Source organism: Notamacropus eugenii, chromosome 7 (genome assembly GCF_028372415.1).
Source record: "Notamacropus eugenii isolate mMacEug1 chromosome 7, mMacEug1.pri_v2, whole genome shotgun sequence".
In the NCBI taxonomy this organism is placed as follows: domain Eukaryota; kingdom Metazoa; phylum Chordata; class Mammalia; order Diprotodontia; family Macropodidae; genus Notamacropus; species Notamacropus eugenii.
Window position 1 is genome coordinate 125,503,638 of NC_092878.1, and position 26,280 is coordinate 125,529,917.

Consider the following 26,280-nt stretch of genomic DNA (forward strand, 5'->3'; position numbering starts at 1 on the left):
AGGCAGAGGCTGGGAGAAGCCCCGTGAGTCCTTGATGATTGGCAGTGGAGTAGGGATAATGGCACACTTAGATTGTCACGGTGACTGCAAACAGTTTTCAGTCCCACAGGGTCACACAAATAGGCTTTACTCACTTAGCCGATCGTGATTAGAACGACTGTTATTTGCACTTTGGAGTGTGATTGTTTGGGAGACAAAAGTAATGCTTTTGGGCTGGCTTAGAACAGTCCCTTTTTCTACATTTCTTCCTAAATTATGTTCATTTCTGTCATGATGGGTTGTTTTTCTGTGCAGAAGGTACACAATGTGTAAGCTGGTGTATGGGGCATAGTTCTCCTTCCCACCCCCATCCCAGAGGCTGTTTTAATTTAAAACCAGCAAGGATGCTCAAGAGAGGAGTAGTAATCACACCTTTGGAGAATTACAAGGCATGGGGTGCAGCCGGGTACTTTCACGTCTTGTTAGTCACACTCCCTGGAGTTTCATTTCGATAATGAAATGACTTTTATATGTAATCGCTGGAAGCTGCTGCTACTCTTGCCTTTAGTTCAAGCAGTGGATTCACTTCTGAAAGAAAAGCTTGGGAAAAAGGCCCTTGATGGAGTTTTTAAAAAAATTACTTTTAGACTTATGAGAACATGCCAAACAAATTCACTCTTAGACATTTGAAATGGTTCACAATTCATTAAAAAAAAAATCCCTTTTTTAATGCCCTCTTTGGATTTAACCTTGTAGGTCATTTGATTCATAAGGTACTTGGTATTATATTCATAGAAGATATCATGATGTATTATATGAATATACTGGCAGTTCTAAGCATGCAGTAGGTACTCAATGATTAATTGTTGGTTGCAATTTTGGTTCTGTCATGACCTCTTACTGCAGTTTTATTTTAATTTTCTGGCCAGGTAGTATAGAATAATACTCAGAAAACATACCTTTTTTACAGTAACAACAGGCATTTATTAAGCGCATTGTGTTAGACTGTGGGAATGCAGTAACAAAAATTAAACAGCCCCTGCCCTCTCCTCTGGGCACTTGAATTATGCGTGTGTGTATATCTAAATCTGTATATCTATACACATCTACACATACATATACACACATAGACACATACATACTCTCCCCCACATATATGTGTATATGTATATATATGGCCCTCACATGTAGATTATAAGCATATAGACATATAAATATAGATAGTATAGATGTTTATATAGATAAATATAGATATTTACTTTTAGATAAATATAGGTAAAGATAATATAGATAAATACACATACAGATCTACATTATGTATGCATTAGACCATAGAGAATGTGTACAAAGTAAGTACAAGGGGATTTCTGGTGGTGTTTCAGCTGAAATTGAAAGGAAGGTGAGAATTTTAAGACACAAAGGGGAAGATGGAGTGTATTCCAGATCTGAGTGGCATCCTGAACAGATGAGTCTGTATGTAACAGCAAACAGAGCAGTTTGGTGAGACTGTCGAGTGGGCAGAGAAAAGTAATGTGTCTAGAAAGGTAGGTTTGAAGTAGATTGTAAAGCACCTTAAAAACCGACTAGGGGAGTTTGTATTTTATCCTAGAGGCAATAGGGAACTACTGTTAGTTTTTGAGTAAGGTGACAAGGTTGGACCTATGCTTTAGAAATAGCACTTTGGAAGCCATATAAAAATTGGGAGAGGGAAGAGATTGAGGTAGAGATAACAGCTGGGAGGCATTGCAGGAGTCCTGGAGACAAAGTGTAAAGCCTGACCCAAGTGGAGGAACAGATGCAAGAGATGTTGTGGAGGTAGAGTCCACATGAGCTGGCAGCCGATGGCATGTAGCAGGGGTGGTGGTTGGGGTGAGTTGAGGGGAAATGTGGAATTGAGAATGACTCTGAAGTTACAAACCTGGGTGACTAAAATGATGCTAATATTTTATAGGGAAGTTAGGGAGAGAAGTTGGGTTTGGGGTAAGACAAAGAATTGTTTTGAACGTAATGAGTTTCAGATGCCTCTAGGACATCCAGTCAGATGATCTTTTGTAAAGAGAAGTACAAACATAAGTGTCTTTTTCCCCCTCCTCGTACATAGGAAAATGGCATTCCTACAAAGAAAGCTCGGACCAGTGAGCACGAGGTATGTCTGGAGGCTTTTGTTTTTTGTAAATAACTTTTATTGTTTAAGAGCATCATAACAGTTGTGCCTGGTATTTGTAGAGTGCTCTACAATAATTTTGCTTGTGTCTTCTGAGTTTTTGCTTCTCACAGTTCTGTGAGGTATGCAGAGGGAAAGTTGTCGTGCCATTTTGTAGAGGAATACCTTGAGAAACAGGTTGACTTGTTCTGGTCAAAGAGTAAGGGCTTATATTTAAACCTTAGAGTGAAGAGACAGGCTGCTTGGTTAGTAGTGGATAAAATACTGCCCTTGAGTCAGCAAGGTCTGAGTTCAAATCTGGCCTCCTACACTTACTAGCTCATTTGAGCCTCAATTTTCCTTTCTATAAAATGGAAGTAATAATAACATCTCCTTCCTAGGGTTGTTTTGAGGATCAACTGAGATAATGTATGTAAAGAGCTATACAAGTCTTAAAGTATTCTGTAAATGTTGGTAATGATTTTTGTTAATAGCTGGAGTCATGCAAATCTATACGTATATTTGTGTGACGTGTGTATATGTGTGCACATATGTATGTATATACAAGTGTGTGGTATACATGTAGATGTATACTTATATTTCATGCATGCACATATTTTTGTATGGATATGGATATATCTATTTGTCTATCTGTCTCTGTCTATCTAAAAAATGTTTGATAGATAAAAATGCGATCTCCTTGAGGGTAGGACCTGTCTATTGTCTTTCTTTCTATCCGCAATGCTTAGCCTAGTACATGGCGCATGTAGGTGTTTAATAAATGCCTTCTGATCTATTGATTGATGTTCAGTTTATTTTTTCCTTTGTTAGAAGCAACGTAGTGTAGTAGAAAGGGGCATTCACTAGATTTGACCTCTGGAGCAGAGATCTGGGTTTGACCTATGGCCAGCTGAATGATCCCTGGGCACTTGTCGCTTAGTTTCTTGGGGACACTGTCTCATCTTGTGTAAGATTAGGGTGATATGAGCAGAACTGTATACCTGACTGGGTTGTTGTGAGAAGAATGCTTTATGGTTCTTAAAGTACTTCTCAGGGATGTAGATTTGGAGCTAGGAGGGTTCATTTTGAGAGGTCTCATCTTTTTTGTTTGGTAGTTTTAGAAACTGAGGCCCCCTCAGAGATTAAGTGATTAACGATTAAAGGCTAACTAACCTCACATGAAGAGGAGTAGTAGAGCTAGGATTCATGCTAAAACCCCCTGACTTACTCCCTCCCTCCCTCCTTCCTTCCTCCTCCCTCCCTCCCTCCCTCCCTCCCTCCTTCCTCTCTCCCTTCCCCCCTTCCTCCCTCCATTCCTCCCTTCCTCCCTTCTTTCTTCCTCCCTCCCTTCCTCCCTTCCTCCCTTCCTTCCTCTCTCCCTCCTTCATCCCTCCCTTCCTCCCTCCCTCCCTTCCTTCCTCTCTCCCTCCTTCATCCCTCCCTTTCATCCCTCCCTTCCTCCCTCCCTTCCTCCCTCCCTTCCCCCTTCCTCTTCCCTCCCTCCCTCCCTCCTTCCTCCTCCCTCCCTCCCTCCCTCCCTCCTTCCTCTCTTCCTTCCCCCCTTCCTCCCTCCCTTCCTCCCTTCCTCCCTTCTTTCTTCCTCCCTCCCTTCCTCCCTTCCTCCCTTCCTTCCTCTCTCCCTCCTTCATCCCTCCCTTCCTCCCTCCCTCCCTTCCTCCCTCCCTCCCTTCCTCCCTCCCTCCCTTCCTTCCTCTCTCCCTCCTTCATCCCTCCCTTTCATCCCTCCCTTCCTCCCTCCCTTCCTCCCTCCCTCCTCCCTCCCTTCCCCCTTCCTCCCTTCCTCCCTCCCTCACTCCCTCTCTCCCTTCCTTCCTCCCTTCTTTCTTCCTCCTTCCCTCCCTACCTTCCTCCCTCCCTTCCTTCTGTTCTTTTCCTTTTCCCTTTTGCTTTTTACAAAGGAATAGCAAGAACAAACTTACAACCCCCCTCCTCCATGCCCATCTCGTATTCTAGGGAGGGGCAGGGAATTGGGTTCCTAGCTTTGCACAATGCCACGATCCAAGTCCCAAGTCCTCCTTGGGCTGGGATTGCAGGCACCCTGGTTTCTTAGCGCTTTCTCCTGGCTACACCATCTGGGCCTGGAATCCTGGTTTCAAGATCCTCTTGGCTTGATTCCCTGTCCTGTGGGAATTCTCCCCCCTGCACCAGGAGCTGAAAAAGGCAAATGAAAGGGGCCAAGCACATGTTCCAAGGTGGCTTTTGAGGGCCAGGAGGTAGAAGAGGAGAGCAAATAGTTATTCTTAAGTCATATTGAGGGACATGTTTTGTACTTGGTGACCACCGGTAGATGAGATAAGAGAGAGCAGTTTTGCAGGTAAATTGAATGAAGTCAGATTTCCCTTTCCAGTGCATGAATACTGTCCAACTCAACAGAGATCTGGCTAATCTCTCCTCCCTGAAAAGTGCCAGAGGAATGGCTATTGCCACATGTGCTCAGACCCCTGTCCCAACTTCGATGGCAGCTGCTTCCACACAGGCTTTACCTTCTTTCTGCTCCCCCCTGGCAAATCCTAGGCTTAGGTCAGAGGGGCTCAGACTCAGAGGGGCCAGCAGGATTTGGGATTTGGGGAGATAATGACTTAGTACTGTTTTAGGAGTGGGTTAGGTTATGTGGTCTAGCCTGGAAACCTAAGTAGTCATTTAAAGGATTGCATCTTACAGTATAGGGAGCAGGGACCATTTCATTTTGGTCTTTTATGTCTCTTGCACCTACATAGTATCCAGCACATGGTAGGTGCTTAATATGTGTCTGTTGATTGATCAGTTGATTAATCAATGGGAAAATGCATTCAGAGTTTCAAGCAACTAACTTACAAATGAACTTTTAGGAAAAACATCAGAAAAATTGTCATTTTTTCCTTGCACTGGAGAAGAGCAAGGAGGCAGGTTGGGAATAAGCCCTGAGTGATCAAAACCAGAACAAGAGAGGTTTTGGGGAGATCGTGCTTGAGCAGCTTAAAATTCAGCCCTCATCCATGGTCCTTTTGGCCTCCTTCTGAGCTCTGAGTGGTTATGGTAGTTAGCATTGTATAAAACTCCATTTCTTGTCACTAGTGTGGTCTTCTCTGTTACCCTCTATGCATTCATCCAAGGCATTTGTTCTCTAGTAACCAGGCTTACTGAGATGAATAAATTATGTGAACATCTGCCATTTACTTAGGTTTTCCTTTATAACGATGACTTCAGACATATTTAAACAGGTGCAAAGGTGCCTCACGAAAGAGCATAGAAAATGACACATAATGGTGGGGCTGTGTCTGCAGTTGCTGGAGACAGTGATGAGACATGCTCTGGGGGAATAATTGTTGAGAATTAGAACATGTACAGAAATCCAGGCTCAGGTTTAGCCTTCTTCCTCTTAGAAGGAGCATGCCGCAGTTGTGCCTGTGAATCCCTGAGCCATGCCAGGGGCAGCTTCATGAAAACACTATTCAGTACCTTTCTGTTTCTTTGTAGTTCCATTTAATTGTGAGTAAAGAACTTTCTTTGTTGCAGCCTCAGAGAAACTTCAGACATGGCTTTCGGAAGCTCTTGTCTAAGCTGTTATGTAGCCGTGATGAGATTGGTTGTTAGTTAGAGTACTTCCAGTGGATGGCTTAGCCTTATCTTAAGAAGCTCTCTTGAAAGAACCACAGTGGGTGGAGGGTAGGTGAGGAGACTTGAGACCACCATGTTCCTAGAGCCACTTTTGATTGAAGCTACACTTATATAGCCATGCAGAGCATGAATAAAGTCAAGAAATGGTCAATGCAGCATAGTGTGCATTTAGGGTCTCTTACCTTCCAGCTTGCAGAGTTTGGCTATGCATTGGCTGTGACTGCTCCTAATTGCACTACCTGTGAGATCCGACTGTAATGACTACTTCTACTAATTTTTACATTTAATAATAATCATTTGTACATTCGTACAACATTTTGCACTTTTCAAGTGATTTCTCCAAGTTTCCTTTCTTTTGATCCTTAAGATAGTGTTGTGAGGTGGGCAGTTAAAATAATTAAAGATGAAGAAACTTTACCTGAGAAACTTAAGTGATTAAATGGAGACGGGACTAGAGACCCTATGCCTTCAACTCTATCCACTGAATGGCACTACAGAATTCCTTTCCAGCTGTAACTCTTCTCTGCAGTGAGGGAGACTGGGAGAGGAAAGATCAAAGTTCAGGTGCTGGCTTTACCACTTCATAGTCATGTGACTTTGTTTTCTCCTTTATTTTCTTGTCAATGTCTATTCCACATGGTCTTAAGCCCTGGATAAGGCTGTGCCCCCATTTTCAGATATCTGCTACATAGCATCTTGGAATTTCATATAAAACTTAAAAAAGGAAATACTCATTGACAACAAACAAAAACAGGTAATTTCATCTCTCTACCTCATTTTACCTTATCTTTCAAATGAGAGGGTTGAGTAAAATAATCTCTTAGGTCCCTTCTAGCTCAGAGCTTAGATTTAGAGCCAGAATGGGCCTTTAAGGGCATCTAGCCTGGCCTCCTCATTTGACAGATGAAGAAATGAGACTCAGAGAATGTAAGTGACTTTTTCAGGGTCACACAGGTAGTAAGTGGCAGATCTACAGTTTGACTCAAGGCCCTCTGACATGGATTTCCATTGTGGTCATGACATGGAAAATTTGAAAATGTAGTTGTATTATTTTAGACACTATTTTCTCTCAGTTTTTAGAAAATTGAAGACTTTGGAATAAGAAACTCATTGTTTAAGTAAGAATTTTTCTTAGATGAGGTTAGTTGATGTTCATAGGAATAAAAGAACTGAAGCATGTTTTGAAGCACATAAATTATGAATAGATATGCTTTAAATTCCTTTATTATTATCATCGCAGGCAGTGTTTAATATGGTCGTAGAAGTACCTCGTTGGACAAATGCCAAAATGGAGGTATGTGATTGAATATGTCCTATTCATATCCAGGGGAGTTATAACTTCATTATTAAGCATCTAAAACGTGGTCTTTTAGTTAAGCAACTTCTCACAAAATTCAATGTTGTTGACAATTTGTTTTTTAATGAGGAAGAATATTATAATTTAAGAACCTTGTTGAATTTATTTTCCATTTAGTTAAAAAATTTTTTTCTTTTGATCTGAACAATGTGATCTCGGGCTAGTTACTTAACCTCCCTGGACCTCAGTTTCCCTATTTGTAAAATGAGGGGGTTGGGCTAAATGGCCTTTGAGGGCTCTTTCAGCTTTTCATGTGTGAGCCTATGATCTCTGATGTCATCAGGGTAGAGAACTTCCAGTGTGAAGATTCGATCTGTAACCCTTTGAAATTCATATTCTTAAAGTATCACTGAAGGCACTGAGAATGACTTACCTGAAGTCACACAACTAATATTTTCCAGAGGCAGAATCTCAAGCCATATCCTCCAGACTCTGAAACTGGCCCCACGAGCCATTAAAAAAAAGTTTACAGTTTAGATGTCAAATGAGTGCAGTTGCACTAGTCCTTAGCTTTTTTTTTTTCAGTGTAAATCTATTAACTTAATTCTGCATAGTGAATGACCTCTCAGTATCTGAGAATTGAACTGACCCTTCTCTCCCCCCATCCTCCCCTCCACCTTGGGAAATGGCAAATGCTGTTTTCAAGGGTGCCCTGAGTGGTCACTGAGTTATATTTAGTTCAGTGACTGCCCTGAAACCTATTTCTTTGGCAGTGATGCCAGTTTTGGTTTCCAAGGACTTCATTCTCCCTTTAGATTTTTCTCATGCAGGAGTGATAGTTTTCCAGAGTAAGGCTTGATTTACGATGACTATCTAAGAACATCTGCTCTTCTGCTGATTAGTCATTTTGCATCTTTTTCACAAGAAGTGAGGCTAGGAGTTGTTCAGACCAAGGCCCCCCCAGAGCCTCCCTTCATTCTCTTCATGAAGTCTTCAGCAAGACCACTTGCAGAGCAAAGTAGCAACGGTTTTTGTTGAGTTATCCAAAGTATTTCTGCTACTACCTTAGTGGTAGTATTAATGTTAATTCTAGCTTTTAAATTAGGGATTTTGTTTTTTGGTAAGTCTCTTTCTCAAAATGTGTGGAAAGTTGTGAGCACCTCCTGCACCTGTTTGTAATGATCAGTCTTTATTAGAGTTTTTAATAATAATAATGATAAGCACTAGGTTATTCCTCTCTTTATACACTGTTTCACAGTGTTTTTTCCGCTTGCCTAGTAAAAGAAGTGACAAGACCCCAAAATCTGAAGCTTCACCCAATGTAAAAGATTTTCTTCATCAGACATGCTAATGCTTACTTTTACTGACATGGTATCATGGGCATTTTTTTCCCTTTGAATAATTTGAGACTATTTTAGTGAAGCTTAGTAGAAATGTGACTTTGAGCCAGTCCGCTGACCCGTGACCTCACAATTAATTTTATCATAAGATTGACTTCACAAAACTTAAGATGAGCAGCAGAAAAAGTAAACTGATGAATCTGAATCTGTTGATCATCCCAGCCTTCCTACTTGTCGGAGTGTTGAGATGGATAGGCTTGTAAAATCTCGACTTTTTCTTTTCCAGACATTTTTTCAAGCCTATGAAGATTAGCTTGTAAATTAGCAGTATGAGAAGTCTTGATTTTTTTTTTTTTTTTAGCATATGACATGAATTTTGGCAGTCTGAAAATAGCAGACTTTTAAAGAACTTTTCAGCCAGTTGGATAGAGGATTAATTGCTGTTCATTTGACTTTTTTTCCTTTTTTTTCCTATGATCTCTTTAGATTGCCACCAAGGAGCCATTGAATCCCATTAAACAAGATATAAAGAAAGGCAAGCTACGTTATGTGGCAAATATCTTCCCTCACAAGGGTTATATATGGAATTATGGTGCCCTCCCTCAGGTAACATTTTTGTTATAATGGCGAAACTTTTCTGTCTTCTGAGTAAATTGCCTTATAAATCCTGTGCACTGCATGAATTTAAATCAGCTGTAAGGATATGTCTGTTTGAGAGATTTGTAAATTTGATTTTTTTAATGCAAAGTTTTATTATATCAATAAATTTTGTTCTGAATCATGTGTATTTCCACAAACAGTTTCATGGAGTTAAACATTTAGGAAACCTCCAACTTGGTATTTCATATACGTATATACACACACACACATACATACATACATACATGTTTCATATACATATATATATATATACATACATTCATACATATACACATATATGTTTCCCCCTTTTGGACATGACTCTACCATGTTAGTCAAAAGTGTTTAAGCCAAATTGTATTTACAGTCTTCCCTTTGAATGTGAAACATGCAATATATTTATGTAAAAGAGTCTTTTTACATCTTTAACAGAGAGTGGTGTGTTTTCTTCTCAACTGATTTTTTCTTTCCCTGACCTCATTATGAATTAGCTTAGTAAGCTTATTGACTTGGACTGCTCCATGTTAGGTGTTTATAATCTTTAAGTGGAGAACAGTGAAAAGGAGGGAAATGAGCACTGAGGTAGCATTGTGAGGAATGGGAAAGCAGCATCTGTCTTTTTCCCTCTCCCTGCTTCTTTTCTTGTCTCTTATACCCCCTTCCTTCCCTTTCATGCTGCTCCCCTCCAGGGAGGAGGCGACTCCTTCCAGAGCTCCAGAATGAATCAAAATGAAAGTGTACTGAGCTGAGCCCTACTGGACCCAGAAACATCTGCCTCTGTGTTTATGCAGGCCATTGGAACCCCCATCTGTCTGGAGTTGGGAGTTTTTGTTTGTTGTCATTGAGTTTTGTTTTGTTTTTTTTGAAGTTCTGTATAAAATTCCAAGATGCTGTTTAGCAGATACCTCCTAATAGGGCGTGGCCTTATCCAGCCCTTAAGACCAGCTGCCCATGTAGAATAAACATTGACCAGGAAAGAAAAGAGAAAACCATTTTCTGAAGGGCCAGGCTGTCTTTGATGCAGGCAGACCACCCACATGGTTACATTCTGGGTTAAAATGGTGTGCTGAAAGGAATTAGAATTCCTATTGAAGTCATGGAAATAGCAGGTTTCTCTGTCAGCCCTGTAGTCTGCCAATGCAGACCGGTGGACCTGTGAATAAGTAAAGGGGGCTGTGAAAGGCTGACGGGGGCAGCCTTGATCACAGAGATGGGCCAGAACACTGTATAGGAGGAGAAGAATGTGCAAAGGAAGGGGTTGATAAAGGAACTCAGGCAGCTTAGTTCTTTAAATCCTGTCAATTAGATATTCTCCTGTGGAAACATTTGCATTTGAAACTCTTTGATCTGACATACTAAATTTAATTGAGACACAGCAGTAGTAGATAGAGAGCTGATTGATAAAGGAACCAGGAAGACCTGAGTTCAAGTCCCATTTTTTTACTCATCCTGATTGAATGCCACTGAGCAGACCCTTACCTTCTCAGGGCTCCAGCAGTTCTCCTAAATTGTAAGTTACTTAGAAGGCTGACTTACATTGGTAAATGGTTTTTCCTCATTTGGGAGTTCGCTTTACCAAGGACATAACAAGCCTAGCCCCTTGTTCCTGTTAGTTTAATTAGGTGATGAAATTTTTCCCCCCTGGAAATATACATGCTAAGTTGCCTAGTATTATAATGTTTTCCATTTGATTCTTCTGGAATTCTAGGTGTCAGTGTCTCATAGTTTGAGATGTATTGCTTTTTCCTGGGTTATTTCTAGTACTAGCATTTGAGTATCAAATGTAAAAGAGTTGCTTTGGCTGGGAATATCCTAGGTTTTAGGGCTGGAAAGACCTTAGAGATCATGTTGTTCAATTTACTCCTTTTGCAGTTGAGGAAACTGAGACCCAGTGAGATGAAGTAACTTGTTGGAAGTCACAGGTAGAAAGTGTTAGGAGGTGGCACATGAACCTTTTCCCACTGCATTACTGATTCTACCCTGAGTTCAAAGCCAGTGAGTTGGCTTTGGGGCTCATATTTGTATTTCATATAGTAAGTGATTTTGCAGAGTTGCTTAAAGTGAAGGAGCTCAGTTTTCAAGGATACGTGGAGGTGATTATGGCAGCTTCTCTTTCAGCCTTGTCTGAAATCAGTACGGGGAATCCCTGAGTTATACTTCATTCATGAAGAATAATAATTCAGATTTATAGAATTTGTAAAACAGTTTCCATAGAGTAGTAGACCTACAGAGTTGGTAGCTTGAATGTTATTGGTCCCATTTTATAGATGAGCAAACTAGAGCTCAGGGAGATTAAATTATTTGCTCAGGGTCTCACAGATAATGTAGTTACAGAGCCCAGACTTTCTCTCTCCAAACAAGTGCTGTTCTCTATACAGTGCTGCTCTTATATGGAAATACAAACTTTTATTAAGTTCTTGATGTATGCAAAGCACTCTGCCTGGCTCTGGGGGGATACACACAGTACATAAGGTAAGGCTTTTGGGCTCCTCAAGCTTCCCTGGGAGGACGGGCATAGGGTGAGAACACAGATAGCTACAAGGCACTTACCAATATTGTGTGTCAGAGAGCTGTCCAACAAAGCGCCTTGGAGGCTGGAGGAGAAAGGACATCAGGGAGGCCTTGGGGAGGAAATGGTGACATTTGGGTTGGGTTTTAAGTGATAAGGACAGCTTTAGAGGCAGGGTGGGCTTTGAAGGCATGGGCATAGCCTGGGTGGAGACAGAAGGGTGCAGGGTGTGCCCGGGTGACAGGAAGCCCAGTGCGGCTGGACTGGGAAAGGCTTTTTGTAGAAGGTAGCATTTTAGTTGAGGCTTGAAGGAAACCAGGAAAAACAAGAGGTGGAGATAGGAAGGGAAAGCAGTCCAAGGCTCAGGGGCATCCAGTGAAAATGCATGGAATTGGGAGATGAATTTTCTTGTGAGAGAGACAGCAAGGAGCCCAGTGTCACCGACTCACCAAATCTATAGATGGTGACAAGGTACGAGAAGACTTGAAAGGTAGGAAGGGGCCAGATTTTGAAGGGTTTGAAAAGCCAAACATGGGATTTTCTGTTTGATCCTGGAGATCCTAGGGAACTGCTAGAGTTTATTGAATGAGGAGGGGAGGGTGACCTGACACATCCCTTGGGTAACTGAGTAGAGGATGGACTGCAGTGGGGGGAGACTTGAAGGGAGGAGATCCATTGGATAAGTCTGCAAGACTTTGGTGTTCTCTCCTTGCCCTGTGCAGCTGATGCCTTGTCACATGGACACAATATTCTCAAGGTGATTGGGCCCCATTATGCCACTGCATGTCTTTAGGCTAATCCTAACTCCTTTGAACCTCTGTTTTGTCATTTGCAAAGGGTAGGGCTATGGCCTGGCCCTGTGATTTTTAATGGTGTAGGGTGAAGACATTCCTCTACCATTGCTCCAGGTCAGAGTCATGTTGTTCACCCATGTCTGACTCCTCATGAGTCTGTGGACTAGAACACACCAGTATTGGCCATGGGGTTTTCTCGGCAAAGGTACCGGACTGCTTTGCCATTTCCTTTCCCAGTGGATTAAGGTAAACAGAGGTTAAGTGACTTGGCCAGGGTCACACAGCGAGAAGCATTTGAGGTCACTTTTGAACCCAGGTCTTCCTGATTCCAGACTGAGCTCTCTATCCACTGAGCCATCTCGCTTCCTCATAGTCTTCAGGAGTTCCTTACAGCACTGAGACATGAAGGGGTTTGTTTCTCTGTCAGAGATAGGGCTTGAGCCCTCTACTCTGCACTACCATATTTGTATAATAATGGCCCCCTTCTTCCCACTACTGCATGGGGAAGAAATGAGCAAATGTGTACGAAGTTCAGTGTAACCATAGAGTGTTACCTAAGTGTCAATTATTTAAATCCAGCTTTTGGTACACTGAGAAGAGGAGCTTGCCATGATAAGCTAGTCTCAGCATTCTACTAATACGAACAGTGAAACCTGTTAAGAACCGGAAACAGCAATGTGGTGGGAACCTTTGAGGCACCTCCCTGTGCTTGGAGGCAGTCCCAAACTCTCAGTATTGGGGAAATTGAAATGGGTCTCATTTTATTAGCATAGGATATTCTGAGAAAGGTTTTCTTCGTGACAGTGATCCTACCTCCTTTCACTGATTACTAGGAATCCTTTGGTTCTTGGCTTAAAGGATGTTTTGAGTCTTTTCCAGTCCTAAATACTCCATCCTTCTTATTTTTAATTTGCAGGAAAAATGTCTGCTCTAGGTAGAATCTCATATAAGTATTTACCAAATACAACATGTAAGATAAGTGACCTTCTAGAATATGCATACATTTCCTCTTCTTCCCCAGCCTGCCTTCCATAGGGCACACGTTGCTGCCTCCAAGAACAGCATAGCTTAATGATGAGCGAGACTTTTAAATGAGATAACCCCAAGAAAGCACTTTGTGAACCTTAGAGCACTCCATGAGTTTCATTATCATTATTAATTGGAGGCAGCCCCTGGAGTAAGCCAGGTAGCCTTTCTCCTTGCTCGATGCATTTGTTACTCAGGTAACATTTTGTATTCATCTGTCTTGCTTATGTTCTACCTGGTGTGGGATTTCGCTCTTCTCCTATGATTTGGCTCATAATGGAAGGAAATTTGTACAGAGCAGTTACCGAGCCAACCATGCTTAGCAGAACGCTCAAGCAGCAAAATGCTGCTTAAGTGGCTGTCTCTCCACTTAACTTGTGATTCACTGGTGTGCTGTCATTATCCCAAACTCTCAGCCCTTTAGACCTTTAGAAGTAATAGCCTTTCTTGCTGAAATAGTTGTATCTCCCCAAAGTTGTAGCTCGAATTAGCCAAAAATCATCCTTGGTTTTCCCCGAGGTACTAAAATTAGCTCCATGTAACTAATTATCTTCCAATTGTACTTCTCCACGTGAGTGCTTCAAATCACTAAGTGGTGACAGCCCACCCCCCACTTGCATCTAGATGATGACATGATACCCAAGGATGACTTCAGATATCTGTTGTTTAAGGGCAATACTGTTTTAATCCACACGATCGTTTTGCTTGATTGATGCTGAGAATCCTAGTATTTCCTCTTGAATGAATGTAGTGTTTTTTCCATGAAGAGCCAAAGGCTTCTCGGGTTGAAGGGAGAAGTAGGTTAGAAAGCAACATTATGGACAGAGACGTAAAGGACAAAGGGTAACGTTTGTCACTAAATGAACATGAGAAGGAGCAGGTTGATACTGAAGAGAAGGCAGACACCAGACATTTACTTAGAACTAAGTTAACAGCCCTCAGTGTGGGGGATACTGGAAGAGAGTGATGCTCCTAACAGAAGACCAGGAAAGGCAGTATGGTTCTCAGGATCCTGGATTCAAATCTTGGCTCAGCTCTCTGTTGCCTGTGTGACCTTGGGGAGCTCCCTGGGCCTCAGTTCCCTCATCTGTAAAATGAGGTTAAGCTTGTTAGAGCCTTTGGCATCCCTTCTAGCTCTCAATCTATGATCCCATGAAGTTGCTGCTGCCGTCACCTTAGAAACTTAGATTAGAGATATAGATTAGGTGTTGGGCAGGAAACTGGAATCTGAGGAGTAGTAGGAAGGTGGCTTTATCTGGACAGCCTTGCAAAGCCTACCAGACTTTGTACTCAGCCTGTGGTGGCTGGTCAGGCCTGCTTTGGAGGACCTGGTCTGCCCTTATTTTCCACCAGAGGGCGCTCTCGCAAAGCTTTTGATTCTTTTCTCCCTGCCCCGGAGACTGAGGCACCTTACACCTTAGAGGTCATCGAATTCTGTCCCCTCATTTGGTGCAGAGAAACTGAAGATTCAAGAATTTGAGAGAGCTGCCCAGGGCCGTGCACCTGATTAGTGACTAAATGACACTTACCAGCTGGGTGACCTTGGACCAGTCACTTAGCCCCAACTGCTTCCTCGTGGGTCATCTCCAGTCATCCTGATGAACATCTGGTCACTGGATTCAGATGGCTCTGGAGGAGAAGTGAGGCTGATGACCTGCACAGCCTCCCTCACTCAAAACAAAGTCCAGTGCAACTAGACTTTGACTAGAACTCAGGTCTCCTGACTGCTAGGTCACTTTTCTTTCCATAATTACATTCTAAGGTGTTGACAAAAGGCAGAAATTCAGAATAGAGAGAGCATCACAGAATCAGAAAGGGAACTCAGAGGCCAGGGAGACAACCCTTTCATTTGACAGATGAGGAAACTTAGGCACAGTGAGGTGATATGAGTTGCTTAGGGTCACACAGCCAAGGAAGCATATAAGATGTAATTTAAACCCATGTCCTCCAGACTCCAAGCTTAGTGTCTATCCAGTATGTCAGTTTGCAAAAAAGAATTAGTAGCTCAGCAGCAAAAAGGCTGCTTTCAATACTCCAAAATTGAACATATTGGTCTCCCAATCTGTTTTATCTGAACATCACTAAAGAAAAGGCACAACATTGACAGTTACGATAAAAGTAAAAAGTTAGGGCTGGTGAGAGAAAGGGAAGTAAAGTAGATTTCAGTGCAAGCTAAGGAAGACATTTTATAACAATTACAACTATTCAGCAGTGGAACATGAAGGAGTGCACTCTCCATTGAAAGTGTTCAACCTGAGTTTGTATGTCATCTTTCAGGGAAATTGTAGAGGAAATTTTTCCTTTGGCTGGGATGTTGGATTAGAGTAATCTTCTGGTCCTTTCAGCTTGTAAGATTTTTATGTTTTCACCTTGGTCATTGAAAAATGAACAAAACAAAGAGGAAGGAACAACGGACAGAGAAAGATCATGGCTGTAGAGAGAGCTTGAAGAGATCTCAGAGGTCGTCTGGTTCAACTCTTCACTTTGAGGTTATGTCAGTTACCCAAGGTCATTTGGAGAATACTGCATTCGGAAACGATTAGACTTTCTAAAGGAAGATATTGCTTGAGATTATGAGATTAGATAAAGGACTTTGAGATGAATGGTGTGAATTGAGTGGGTAGCGAAAATTGAGTATGTGAATATAGGTCATTGGAATTGATTGGCTGATTTTGTTTTGATTGGTTGGTTGGGTCCATTTTGTTCCACAGTAGACTGTAGAAAGTAAGAAGGAAAACCATTTGAATAGGTAGAAATTCTGTGTGTGTGGATGTGTAGTATTCATGTATATGGTTGTGTAATGTGTAAAGTATAATGACTACAACCAGCTGTATGATCTGGGCAAGTAATTTGATTTCCCTGGGTCTTCATCTGAAAAACAAAACCCAGGGGTGCTTACTGGATACCAACTCTAAAGTGCCTTCCACTTCTAAAATTCTGTGAATCTGTTATCAGTCCCAAAGGAGGGGACAGTGACATATATGTAAGCCTAAATTTTAAATAGGCTTGATAAATGAAAAGGGTACTGGAATTGGAGTTAGAGAGCCTGGTTTTAAATTTCTGGCACCAGCACTTCCTGTTTCTTATCTCTAAAATCCGTAAGGCTCCTTCTGGCTTTGAATCTGTGCACGTCCCTGTCTTCTGGCAGTTAAAATGAAAAAGACAGTGTAATTATTGTTACTGATGATGACCTGTGATGTCGTTGAGTGCTAGGGGAGGAAGCTTCCTCTTACAACGTAGGGTAGCCCCTTTTCTTTAACCTCTTGCTGCAGTTGCCTAGGGAAGAGGGCCAGACACAAAGAGGAAGGGAAGGGGAGCACTGGACCATGTGGAGGGATCCCTGCAGGGCAGTCTGTGGAGTTAGAAAACCACATATTAACATTAGTTATGCTCTTTTTCTTTTTATTTTGTTACATGTTTCCCACTTACATTTTAGTCTCCTTCAGGCCGCAGGGCATGTTGTAGACTGCGTGTTTGAGACCTCCGGTCTAGAGCACAAAAAGGTGAAAACGTATACACACACGTAGATTTTGGAGGCCAACAGGATGCAATCTTTTCTCAATTTTTAGATGAACCAGAGAATTCAGGAATAGTCTATAGAGGATGTGTGTGAAAACCTCTAGCAGATATGGGGGCAGAGAGGAAAGATTTCTATGAATGGAATAAAATGGGGAACAAAATATAGACGCAGTCTTGCTTTTATTTAGTTCGTTTTACTCAAGGAAAGACTGGGTTTCTTGTGGTAAAAGATATTTAAATAGCAGAAGTTTGTTCCCCTCCAACCCTACCCCCCCTCAACTCAGATAAAGTGCCAGCTCAGCTGTTATTGCTATTCAGGGACTGATTAAAGTCCAAATTCTGGCTGGCAGAGGAGGACAGGGGCACACAGTATGGGAACTGGAAATGAGAATGTAAGTTTAGACGCTGACTAAGCTCGAAGAAACGTGTGTGTCTGGGAACACCACCCACTTCCAGATGTGATTATACAGACAAATGGACGTCTGGAGGAGGAAATATTGTAAAATCTGCTTCAATTGTAGTAAGAGTTACGGATGTGCTGGTACATTGGCCTAGAGTCTCTGTGAATCCTCAGCAGAGGAGAATCTTTGCATTCGCATTGAGGGCACCTGTAAACTTCATGGTTACAGGGCAGAGGGAGAACGTTGTTGTAGTTGGCGTTTGGTCATTAACTTACATTTCTGTTTCCATTCCTTAGACTTGGGAAGATCCTCTGCACAAAGACAGTACCACCAACTGCTGCGGCGATAACGATCCCATCGATGTTTGTGAAATAGGTTCCAAGGTTCGTTCTCATTGGAGGATTCTTCTGCTATTTGCTCTCCTTGCAAGGGATTGAGAGGAAGGGTGATTGTAAGGGGAGGAAGCTTTGGGATGCCCACTTGGAAGTCAGTTAGACAGGTTTACGGTATTACATTTCAGCTAGTAAGAAACAAAGCCTTGCAGTCCTGTCTCTGACACCTGTTCGCTGGGTGATGCTGGCTAAGTCATTTTGACCTCTCCAAGCCCCAGGCAACTCTTCAGGATGACCAAGTGAGGTACCTCCCCAGTGCCACCACCAAGCAGGACCAAGAGCTAGAGCATGCAGTACCTACTCCCACCACACCCCAGTACTGATGCACTGTGCTGATTGAATGTAGTATGGGGTGTCATGTGGAGCAGCCCAGTGCTTTCTTCATTTGGTTTTGGAAACCAGGAAGAAGTAACTCACTGAAATCAAATCACTTTTTTAGTTCTGATCTCTAAGTGATTTAATATTCTCTCAGTGTAGCCTGTGAATAAGTGAGGTAGCTTATCTTTTGCCGGTCCTGAGGGCACTGTTATCACATTGCAGCATCCACAACTTTCCTCCTTTGAATGCCTCACTACATGACAGTGAGGTTTTATATGAGGTAGAGTTTGGGGGCCTATTAGCAACTTAAATGTCTCAACTTTCTGCACGCAAGGTCTAGAATCCTTGAGCTACTGCAGTTCTCTGATCTCAACACTCGTTACCAGACATACGGACAAATGTTAATGGTCATGAAAGCTAAATTAGGCTGAAGGCCTCCATTTCCCAGTGAGCTAGTGAGTCTCTATGGCTCCTGGTCACATTATAAAGTGCCTTTAAGACTGGAGAGCTAAGAAAGGATAAATAAATGCAGTTCAACTGATGGGAATCTCATTGGGAATAGGAATAGTTTCATTCTTTGTATCACAGGCCAGATTCCCTTCTATTTCCCTCTCCTCTCCATTCCTTTTCCTGACCCACCCCATCCCAATTCCATTCCAGGGCCTAGAGTGGCTAGAGACTATATGACTAGCATATAGTTAGCACTTAAGTGAGTGACTAATTAAATATGCCTTGAACTACTGAGTCTAGACGTGATTTTTTGATTCTTTGGGCTCCTTCATCAGGGTCATTGCAAGTTAGTAAGTTAGGTCAGACCTTTGGGAAGGGATCATGTGAAGAGACAATATCACAAGGGAACCAATTGTTTTCATTAATGCTATTTCTGTGCTGAGGCAGCCAGATGGCAGAGTGGATAGAGCTCTAGGCCTGGAATCAGGAAGATCTGAATTCAAATTTGGCCTCAGAACTTACCATCTCTGTGATCCTGAACAGGTTACTTGACACTCTGTTTGCCTTAGTCCACTGGAAAAGAAAATGGCAAATTACTCCAGTATCTTTGCCAAGAAAACTCCATGGATAGGGTGGTCCATGGTGTTACAGAGAGTTGGACACAACTGAACAACAACAACAAATGTTTGTACTATTGGAGTAATATTATTCAGGAATGTCCCTAAGATTGTAGATTGCAGAATCGTTGCTGATCCACACTGGAATAGGGAATTTCTTCACTAGGGAAGGCCCTGTACTGATGAAATCCTGGGTCCATATTGTGAAACCATTAAAATCCTCCTTCAGTGCCTCATTGTGGCATGGGGGATTCTTGAAGGCTGTGCCAGTCAAGTGTAAGTTGGAAACAATTCAAGTCCTGGCCTCTCTTAACTAAATTGGGAGAGGTAGATGGTTTGCCACTCAGTGATGAGCTGGTTTTGGCCATAGCAACTCCTTTGTGCTGTTTACTAAGATAAAATCATGGATCTTTGGAAGCATTTTAAGAATCATTAGTATTTTGTTAATATTAAATCCTTACTAATTGCAGTCTGAGTTGGATTCTAGTTTAGTGATATTTCATAACCTAGAAGAGTTATCCTGTGAAATTTAAACACTTGGTAAATTAACTTGACATAATAATACTCAATATCAACAAAGTTTAGGTGCCCTTGGTTCTAAGAAAATGTTCTATATGAAACTTTTACCTTAATTGATTATATAGGGAATAATTTTTTTTAATCAAATTCTTTCAAACTTAAGTTATTTCTAATCTAACAGACATAATTCGATTGTGAGTTCCTTGAGGAAAAGAACCGTACCTTCAAACTCTTGTATTCCACGTAGAACTTGGCACAGTGACAAGTATGCAGTAATTGCTTAATAAATGCTTTCTTTTACACTGACAAGTTACTAATAAAACTGCAGTGTTTACATTTGCAGTAAGTGAGACCTTGGAATATAAAGGGCATTTAGGTGGTACAGTAGATAAGAGTGCCAGGCCTGGAGTCAGCCAGGTGCCAGTTCAGATCTGGCCTCAGACACTTACTTAGTTGTGTGACCCTGGGCAAGTCACATAACCCTGTTTGCCTCAGTTTCCTCATCTGTAAAATAAGCTGGAGAAGGAAATGGCAAACCACTCCAGTGTCTCTGCCAAAACAAACCAAAACAAACAGACAACAACAAAAACTAAATGGAGTCATGAAGAGTCAAACGCTGGATTTGATAATAGGATGCCAGTCCTGAAAATATGTAGTTTTGAGCTGAAAGTTGAAGGAATCAGAGCTTTCTAGGCATGAGGGGACAGCCAGTTCAAAAGCAAGAGACAGGAGCTAGGGTGTCACTTTTGAGGAGTAGCCAATAGACTGCTAAGTTGTTGTTCAGTCATGTCTGACTCTTTGTGACCCCATTTGGGGTTTTCTTGGCAAAGATGCTGGAGTGATTTACCATTTCCTTCTCTAGCTCATTTTACAGATGAGGAAATGGAGGCAAACAGGGTTAAGTGACTTACCCAGGGTCACCCAGCTAGTAAGTGACTGAGGCCAGATCTGAACTCAGGAAGATGAGTCTCCCAGGCTCCAGGGCCAGCACTTTGTTCACTGCGTCCCCCAGCTGCCCGAGGCTATTATAGCTGGATCTCAGTTGTATCTTTTCTCTGCTCTTATCATTCCAGATGCAAACCCTCATTTTTAGAATTTGTCCTGCTTTGCCTGAATCAGCAATCCTTAGTTCCAGTTACTTGTCAGGAAAAATCAATTTAATCAGTCATTTTCCCATGAATATTATGTTGCTATGTTGTACATAAATATATATATATATGCCCAAATTAAGATTCAGATATAGATTTGATTTTTGAAAATGTCAGTATATTTTCTAAAGGAATTATTCTGTCATTATATGAGAGAACTTAATTCTGATTTAGTTATTTTATTTACCAAAGCAAATTCAGTCATATACTTGGAGAGGGATGTGGTTCCAGTTTAACAAGTTAATTATGAATATTTGGGATATGTTTTGTTGTATTAAGGAAAACTGTAATTATCTAGAAAGCATATTTAAATTGTTTTATTTATCTAAAACAATAAGCTTAGGTAAACTGAATATTTTTATGTACAATAGATGTGTGTAATTATTTTAACTCCTAGAGAAACACAAAATAACTAATTTTAAAATTGAATTTAAATTAAAAAAAATTGAATAAAATTAGACTATTTAGATAAGGTTGATATAATGAACCCACTATATTTACTCTACAACTGTTGAATACCATCTGCCTGGGGTGCCCTGTAAAGACCTTTCTTGGACTCCAGAGATGAGTAAGATGTCTTACTAGACAGCTGTACAAAGAACTGTATTGTGATTAAGAAGATAAGTATTGTAAAAGCAATACAAACTGCTCTGTGGGTATTCAGGAGTCACCTGGACCCTTCCCTCTCATTCATGCTGCACATCCAGTGGGTTGCCAGGGCTGGCAGGCTGCAAGTAAATTAGTGTTTATGAAGCCCCTCCTACGTGTCAGGCACTGTGCCTCGTAAGCCCTTTATGAATGTTCTCTCAGTTGATCCTCACAATGATCCTGAGAGGTAGGTGCTCTTAGGATCCTCATTTTACAGTTGAGGAAATTGAGGCAGACCAAGATTAAATGACTTGCACAGGGACGCACAGCTCACAGGTGCTAGATTTGAGCACAGGTCTTCCTGATGCCCTGGTTTAGTGCTCTATCCCTTGCTCCACCTTGCTGTTGATTCTGCCTCCTTAAAACATTTTTGTATGTTTTTCCTTCTTTCTACTCCCACCACAATGACCCTAGTGCAGGCCCGCATCATCTCTCACCTGGACTATTTCAGAGCCTCCTCATTGGTTTCCCTGAATCCAGTCTCTTCCCTCTCCAAATTACCCTCCGCATAGCTGTTGCCTTAAGCTGTTTCCTAGCATGCCAGGCTGGCCATGTTGCTCCCTTGCTTAGGAAGCTTTGGTGGTTCCTCATTGCCTTTTGGATCATATGCCAACGCCTCTGTTTGGCTTGTAAAGCTTTGTGCAGTTTGACTGCCTCCAGTTCTTTCTTCCCAGGCTCCCTGACATTACTCCTGCTCGGTTGGGCACGATGAGCTGCAGCAGCCTAGCTAACTTGCTGTCATTAGACTGACTTCTTTGCTGTTCCCTCTATGCAAATCACTATCTCTTGTTAGGTGCCTTTGAACAGACCGTCCTTGAAGTATTTTGGGGAGGATTTTGGAAGGCCATGTGTGGCCTTCTCAGTCCTCGTGTGGCCCTTTCACTGAATCCAGACTGTGTTCCCCATCTTTGCCTTAGATGCTTTCCTGCCTAGTCTGTTTGTTGCAGTTGAGGATCAGTTTAGTTATGGCTTCCTTCATGAGGCCTTTACTAATTTTGTTGTTAGCACACTCTCCCCCTCCCCCCATTATTGCACATTGGCATATAGCTTGTATTTACTTATCTGTGACTGAGTTCATGGACAGAAGCTCCTTACAGGGAAAGGAAGTGCTTGGTTTGGCACTCCACCACCAGAGCTTCGCCCACACAGTGCCTGTTACATTAACAGGTGCTTAATAAAAGCTTACTGATTGATTGGTTGATTCAGAGGGTGGAGAGATCTCATCTTGGGCTGGTGGGGTTGGGAAGGCAGGATCACGTACAGCCCCTTCCTCAGGCCTGCTGCCATACTTCCAGGCCTCTGTTCAATAAAATAACCCCCTTTGGCTATGTTTTATCTCCCTTGTTAGGGAATGGAAGTCTCTTGAAGACTGGCATCTCTTTCTGCTTTCATATTGGTATCCTCAGCAGCACTTAGAACAGTGTTCAGCACACTTAATAAATGCTTTTTCATACAGACATTCATTCATGAAAGAGCAGGTAATCAAGTACATTATGGGGCTATAGCCATGAGTCATTGAATGGGGGTAGTAACTTCAGACAAACAGACCTGGGAAAGGCCTTAATTTAGAAAGCCCACTTCATCCTAGGCCATGGCCAATCATCTTGACTTTTGTCTTGCCACTGTATTCTGATGACTCTGGAGGAGAGGGTGAGGCTGATGACTTTTTGAAGACCTTCTTACTTAAGTCCAATTCACTCAAAAGTCAAGGCATTGCCTTGTGTTGTCCACAGTCTTCCAAGAATGAAAGATGAACAGCAATATGGGACTATGAGTCTGTAAAATTAGTTTGGAGCCTAAAGCGCTTAGATTTTTGAATGGCAAGTTTAAAGTGTTTCTATTTGATGTCCTAGGATATGGGCATGGGAGGCCTCGACCCTTTTTGAGTAGGGCTGGAACTGTTGTAAAATATTGATTATGTGGCTAACTCAGGCTCTACCTTTTTTTTTTCTATTATTGATAAAGTTTCATCTTTCTTTTTAGATTTATAAACAAATTCTCAATAGGGAATATTTTCAGGAAGAACATTACCTTCATTTCTTGCAAAAGAAGCTACTGCTTATAGATGTTGTATTAGAGCTTCATTGGTTTGTGATCAATCTGGGTGCTTAAGTGTGACTCCCTCCATTCTGTTAATATGCCTTTCATTAAAACAACACCTACAAACACAAATTTCTTGAACTTATTATAGTTGATATTACTTTGATCTCATTCTTATTCTATGTTGCTTCCTTTCTGGTGGGCTACAAACATGGTCAGGTTTTCCCATCCTAAAAACCCCTGGATCCTAATATCCTTACAAGCTGTCGTAACAGTATCTCTCCTTCCCTTGTCAGTCAGACTCTTCATAAAAGCCCTCAGCTTCTACTTCCTTTCTGGTTAATCTCTTCTAAATCCTCTTCAATCTGTTTATTTTTTTTAACCTCATCACATAACTGCAACTGTTTTCTTTGAAGATACTAATGGTACCTAATAGACCTAATAATTGGCAAATCTTATGGCTTTTTCTCAGGCTTAACCACTTTGCTGTGTTTTCTTCTGGATGCTCTCTCCTCTCAGGCTTTTGTACTGATACTCTCTTGGTTCTCCTCCTAACTACTTGACAGCTCATAGGATTTGATTTTGGGTGGTATATGAGAGAAGTGGACAGATGCCAGAGATAATCGACATAGAAACGTGATTTAACCGAATACATACATAGAATTAGTGGAAATGAGGAAATAAAGTTGATATCAAGGTTGTGAACCCAGATGACTGAAAGGAAGATGATGTCTTTGACAGAAATAGGGAGGACTGGAAGAGGGATGGGTTTTAGGGAAAAGGTAATGAGCTGCATTTTACACAACTTGAATTTGAGATGCCCATGGGACATCCAATTTCAGATGTCCTAGAGACAGCTGGTGACATAGGACTTTACAAGAAGTAACATGTAAGAGTTTATTTACTTATTTTTTTATCTGTACCTGTGATTTCATTGGTGTAGAGAACTCTTAGTGAGGAAAATCCTTTTATCAATGCAGTTCAGTAGCTGCTCTTCATTGTATAGTTTTAAAGAGTTGCCTGGGGACATTGAAAGGTTAAAGATATCTCTGGGGTCACGCAGTTAGTCTGAGTCAACTCTTTCACACCACCTGATGCATGAAGTAAGGGATAGAAAATGTATATTTAGAAAAAGAAGTGGGCAGGTCATATAGTAAGAGTGAGGAAGAACTAATGGACAGTCTGAGTGGTAATCATGAAATGTTACAAGGCTGAGAGGAGGCTTTCAGCATGGAGAGTTGATCCCCGGTGAAAGATTTATGAAAAAAAAATGGACAGGAGAATTGTGACTTGTAATGTTGATTGGAGAAAGTACCGGTATGGACATGATCAAAGATCTGTCGAAATGTCAGTAACCCGGAGAGGATACAGAGGAAGGTGACCGGGATGATGAAAGGCATTGAGATCCTGCAGTGTGAGGATTAAGTGAAGGAACTGAGGGTGTTTACCCTGGAGAAGTTTGCAAGACTGTTCACTCAGTGATTAGAGATGAATAGTAGTAGGGATATGAGTTATCTTCAGTAACTGAATGTCTGTTAAGTAGAAGAAAAAACAGCTTTGTTTTGCCTGACTACAGAGAGCTAAACTAGGCATAAAGCTTGGAAGGGGCTGAGGGGCAGATTTTGGGTCAGTAATAAAGGAAAAACTTCCTAGCCAGGATATCTAAAAGTGGAATGGGTGAGCTGCCCCAGATGAGGTCCCTTCCAATTCTGACTGTATTGGAGTATTTTTAACAGAGTCTGTATCTGTACTGTTGTATTGAAGTCCTGAAGTATTTAAGTGTTTCGAGCATGTTTATGTTTTTCTTAAGATGCAGTGACCAAAATGGCACCTGAAATTCCAGATATAGTTTGGAGAAATAGTGCATTCTACTATTGGAATGGAGCTTGAGGAAACATACTTTTAGCATCCCTGATAAAATAGTCTTCCAGTCTGTGCTTGTCTGTTTCCAGTGTCAAGGAACTCTCTAACCCGTAAGACAGTCTAATTCAGTTTTCACACAGCCCTAACTGGTGAGGCATAATTTATATGGAACCATGATTTTGAATAAGAGTAGAATAATATTTTCCTTTTGTTCCTTGTATCCTTTCTGTTGATGCCTAATATTCCATTGGTCTCTTGACTGAAGGATCACATTTGGGTCCAAGTTTTAGTGAAAAGCCTTTGAAGGTTTTGAGATTTCTAGGTCACACCTGTTAACTCATCCCATACACACAATTTCAATTTTTTCTGTGCTAGATCTGTTACCTTACCCTTGCTTGTGCTAAAGCTCCTTTGGTTCTTGTTTTGCTCACCAATATAGTCGTCACTGCCTTGCCACCAGGAAGAAATTAGTGTCATCTATAAACTTGGGAGATTTCACTGTACGCTTCCATTTGTAAATTATTCGTACATGTTAATAAATAAGACTAGTTCTAATTCCTATCCCTATGAACCATGTTAAAATTAACATGTATTGCTGTTAAGTAGGTACTTAGTGTGTATAGGAATTAATGAATGGAGCCACATTAACCCTTTCCCTCTTCACATATTTTTTGCTTGTGCAAACTATTCTTAAATGTCAATTTAGGATTTTACCATTTTTTTCATGGGGATGGAATATTTTTTTTTTATTTAACTTTTAACATTCATTTTAACAAAATTTTGGGTTCCGAATTTTCTCCCCTTTTGTCCCCTCCCCCGCCAAACACCAAGTATTCTAATTGCCCCTATCACCAATCTGCCCTCTCTTCTATCATCCCTCTCTGCCCTTGTCTCCATCTTCTCTTTTGTCCTGTAGGGCCAGATAACTTTCTATACCCCTTTACCTGTATTTCTTATTTCCTAGTGGCAAGAACATTACTCGACAGTTGTTCCTAAAACTTTGAGTTCCAACTTCTTTAC

General features: G+C 41.4%; 1 protein-coding gene across 14 annotated transcripts in view; it reads left to right on the top strand.

Moving 5' to 3' along the window:
- Window positions 1–26,280, top strand: part of PPA2 (inorganic pyrophosphatase 2) — a 113,786-nt gene that overhangs the window by 16,042 nt on the left and 71,464 nt on the right. For 8 of the 14 annotated variants that reach the window (XR_011970159.1, XM_072623066.1, XM_072623067.1 and 5 more), the window contains exons 3-6: window positions 2,081–2,125; window positions 6,981–7,034; window positions 8,864–8,983; window positions 17,562–17,648. Coding sequence is in view for 13 of the 14 variants with exons in the window: in XM_072623066.1 (XP_072479167.1) it covers window positions 2,081–2,125; window positions 6,981–7,034; window positions 8,864–8,983; window positions 17,562–17,648 (306 nt within the window). In the remaining variant the exon portion in view is untranslated. The remainder of the gene's footprint in view (window positions 1–2,080; window positions 2,126–6,980; window positions 7,035–8,863; window positions 8,984–17,561; window positions 17,649–26,280) is intronic. The other 6 variants (XM_072623065.1, XM_072623073.1, XM_072623072.1 and 3 more) reach the window with 2 other exon arrangements.